Source organism: Prosopis cineraria, unplaced genomic scaffold (genome assembly GCF_029017545.1).
Source record: "Prosopis cineraria cultivar Desert tree isolate PC_DT_omini unplaced genomic scaffold, ASM2901754v1 PC11, whole genome shotgun sequence".
NCBI lineage: Eukaryota > Viridiplantae > Streptophyta > Magnoliopsida > Fabales > Fabaceae > Prosopis > Prosopis cineraria.
Window position 1 is genome coordinate 14,881,172 of NW_026555342.1, and position 4,017 is coordinate 14,885,188.

The window sequence follows — 4,017 nt, forward strand, 5'->3', positions numbered from 1 at the left end:
TTCTAATTTTGTATTGTAATTTTTTGCCGTGTGCACTGTATGGGGAGTAAATGTTTCCAAAGACCATTCTTATGTATGGCGTTGAACTCAATATGAATTATTAACATATATTTTAATGTAATTGTTAGCCTGTTTGCAATATGTAATTGTGAAATGTTATTATTTTTTATGATGACATTTTTATTACACAAGTGGTTATGCACTTATCACTTATGTTCATGCAGATTATAAGTGTTTTTAATAAATGAATTGCAGGCAGAATCTACATTGTAGCAAAATAAAATTATGAAACAACACAATTAAAAAAAATTTGAAAGAAAATGCTCGCTAGTTTACCCAAAAAAAAATAAGAAAGGAAGGAAAAAAGTCGAAAATGAGCCTATCCTGTAATCACTAATGCCTTTGTGGGTCGTGAAGCCTTCCCTCACAGAAATTTGTTCTTCCCCGTCGAGCACTATGAAGAAAAAGGGTGTGGATGGCGACGCACCATCTCTTCCCGAAGACATCATCAGAAACATTCTGAAACGACTTCCTGTAAAATCCCTAATGCGATTTCAATGTGTCTGCAAGCATTGGAGAAATCTCTTCAAGAGCCCATCTTTCATCGTAGACCACCTCCACCACTCCACTCTTCAAAACCCTTATCTCCTTTCCCAGCTACACGGCTGGGATGCTCCTTCAAACTTATATTTGCTTGATTCCGATATGCAAGTCCGGGAATTTCAGCACCCTCCTTTGCTCGATTATGTGAAGCGCGGTAAGATCGTTGATTCCAGCAATGGCTTGCTCTCTGTTGAAATCAATAAGTATTATGTATCTCCTCATTTCTTTTTAGTGTGGAATCCAGCGATTAGAGAGATCAGACTGTTACCCGAAGCTAATTTTCGAGAGGATTATTGTTTTTATTTTATAGGATTTGGGTTCAGTCCAGTTATTAATGACTACAAGATAGTGGTAACTTATGTTTTTGAGGATTATATTGAGCTTTCTGCTGTGAAAGTGTATTCTTTAAACTCAGGTATATGGAAGGATGTAAAAGTTACGCTTGATGGTAGCGTACGTCTTAGTTCTCAAGGTGTCACTGTTAATGGTGTTATGTTTTGGTTTGTGTCAAACTTGGTTGGGCTGGATACATATGATGATGATGAGAAACGGATTGCTTCATTTGACCTAGCAACGGAAGTGTTTACAGTGATACCAGTACCTGAGCAACGCTCTACTTCATGGCTTACTGTGTATGAGGAAAAACTTGCTATGGTTTCTCATTCTGTGATTGGAAACACAGAACATTGTGTTATTGATCTGTGGGTAATGGAGGAAGGTATAGGTGCATCTGGGGAGAGATGGAGTTGGACTAAGAAATATACTAGCAGCCCTTATCCACGCTTGTTATATCCCGTGACCATTTGGAGGAATGAAATTGTCTGCAAGGTTTCAAGACCCAGAGGCAATACTGAAGATGGGGTTGAAGTAGTGGAGAATGATGAACCAACTACTGTTCTCTTCAATCTCACTACTAAAAAATGTAAGGTGTTTGCTATTAGCAAATTTGACTATCACCATCTTGTTATCGATTATGCCGAAAGCCTAGTTCCTGTTGGAGGAATGAAATCACTGGCAAATTTTCTGTAGGGTCTGGACTCATTCATAATATTGGATGCAAAGTGGAAAATGATTTAGCAAAAGCTATCCTATCTCTGATCAATCTCACAGCTTACGAATTTTAGATGTTTGTTTCCTAAATCTTCATCTTCATCTTGCAGATTTACTTAGTTTAGGCACGTTTGATGAACGTCGAACCTTACCAGTTAGGATTATTTTGTACCTATAAGGCTTGACCTTTAGAGATGTTATCTAGAATGATGTATGCATTATGTGTAATATCAGTTGCTTGTAGCTGCCTTTGACGGTTTGACATATCTGTAAGAGCAGTTTGTTCTGTTTTCTTTCCAACATGGGTATGATTTAGTTGCTGGTGTGTGGATTGTTTGTGACCTTATGCCTAGGTAATATACTTATATCATATGAGAGGGTGAAAAGTGAAGCAAATATGAGTTGCTTGCTTTTGCACATCATTTGTGCTTGCTTTTTCTTTGTTTTTTTTTTTTTAAGTGTAAAAACATTTGCAGGCGTGGTTCAAATGCCATCTTGCCAGTTGAACCCAAGGTTCTTGGCTTGTGGTGTGCTTGCTCTTTTTAAAAACAGATTTTATTGGATGGAATAGGGAAAATCTTTTCATAAAAATATGTGAATGATTAATCCATGCTAGGAGAGGTGTCTACATTCAGTTTTCGACGAACAGAATTACTTTGAATCGCAAGATACTTGTAAATAATAAAAAAAATTTGAGAATTAGTAATTTCCATGTTGTTTGGGAATACTGAATGAAGCTTTTGCAAGTATTTGTGTTATTCTAGTTAGGAAATTTTTTGGTGTAGAGAATTGATGGATGAGCTTTTTATCTAAGATAATCAATTTTTTAGTTGATCTTTAAGATTTTCACGAAGAACAACGAGAGCTCTAAATTCTATTATAGTCTAAATTCATAGGAGGAGAGCTGTAATTTGCCGTCCACTCCAATGACAGATATCAAGTTAACAAGATGAATGCATTTGTGAGGGCAAACAAACATTGGACAAGTTACAAAATTTGAATTATATTACTAATACTAATTACTAATGGTAGTTGAGTCTAGTTAAATGAGTTTGTTAATTGTGCATCCAAAATATTATGGGATAGCTCAATAACCAAATTGTCCAAATGTCGTAAAAGCAAAAGAGATAAAATTTAGACAATGTTAATTATATGGTCAAATAAACTTTTACACAAAGCAACATACATGTAGAACAGACCTTAATGCCATATTTGAATATGCATAGAAAAGAGCAGATATTTTGAAAAGAAAACATAATTCTAAGTTACTCAATTATGATGCATTGATACATCAAATTGTCTCTCGTATCCGTATCGATACCGATGCTTTTTCATATCTAGAAAATATTGGAATATGATTTTTTTAATTTAAAAAAATTAACTTTCGATATGTATCATATACTCTAAGATTGCGAGTCGATACTTTAAAGTTGATATTTCTTTTGACTTTATTGAAGATAGATAGACATTAGATCCCAAATTTTGGTGGGTGATGCATGATTCCACAACCCCTTTACTTCAAAAGCTTGCTCTACTCATCATCATATTGTGAAAAGAATTGGAGTACCTACTCATTTATTCATTCAATGAAAAGAAACAAGTTAAATCCTAAAAAGGCAACATACTTGATTTATATCCATACTAATTTGTGACTCTTGGCTAAAAAAATTGAAGAATACAAGTAAGACAAGTCAAAGACATGGGACATTAGTGAAGATGAATGGAATGACCTTGATGGTTCTGAAATTTTAGGAGTGGCAAACTTATCTTTTGATGAATAGAATAAATAAACTATCTTTTTTACATATGACAGTCGAGGGAGAGAAATTATTGATACTATACTTATTAGCAGGGATTAGGTGGTAAGCAATTATGCATAAATTGAATAAAAGTATAATTAATAACTATGTTTTTTTGGTATTACTATAAAGAACTATATATGTATGCTAGTTTGAATTTTTTTGAATTGAAATTATATTTTTAATATTTTTATAATTTTTTTATAAATATATATGTATGTATTGGAAACATATTGTATCCTATATTTTTTAAAATAAAAGTATTGACATATCAAATATGCATTGACGATACCTGAATTGGTATCTATGCATCCTAGACTCCAAAATCCAACTGAATAAAAATTGTATATATCATTAACAAATTTGAAATCCAATAAACATTACTATCTCTATTCTAAATTATAAGATATTTTTAAAAGATATTTAATTACCATCCCACATTATAAAATATTTTGAAAATATTAATATTTTATTAAATAGGATTATTTCAATATTTTTCTTTTTCTCTCTATTTAATACTAATTAATAGTAGATTTAAGGTTATTACATGAAAGGTATTTTTAAA

The 4,017-nt window shown here is 32.6% G+C and overlaps 1 protein-coding gene across 1 annotated transcript; it reads left to right on the forward strand.

The window, feature by feature from the left end:
• Positions 1-396: 396 nt before the first annotated feature.
• On the forward strand, positions 397-1,632 carry LOC129286166 (putative F-box protein At3g16210). The gene has a single exon (XM_054922182.1). The coding sequence runs from the start codon at positions 397-399 to the stop codon at positions 1,630-1,632; it is 1,236 nt and encodes a 411-aa protein (XP_054778157.1).
• Positions 1,633-4,017: the final 2,385 nt, after the last annotated feature.

What these genes read in the sequence shown, in the direction of transcription:
- LOC129286166 (XM_054922182.1), top strand. Translation starts at nt 397, where the DNA reads ATGCCTTTGTGGGTCGTGAAGCCTTCCCTCACAGAAATTTGTTCTTCC.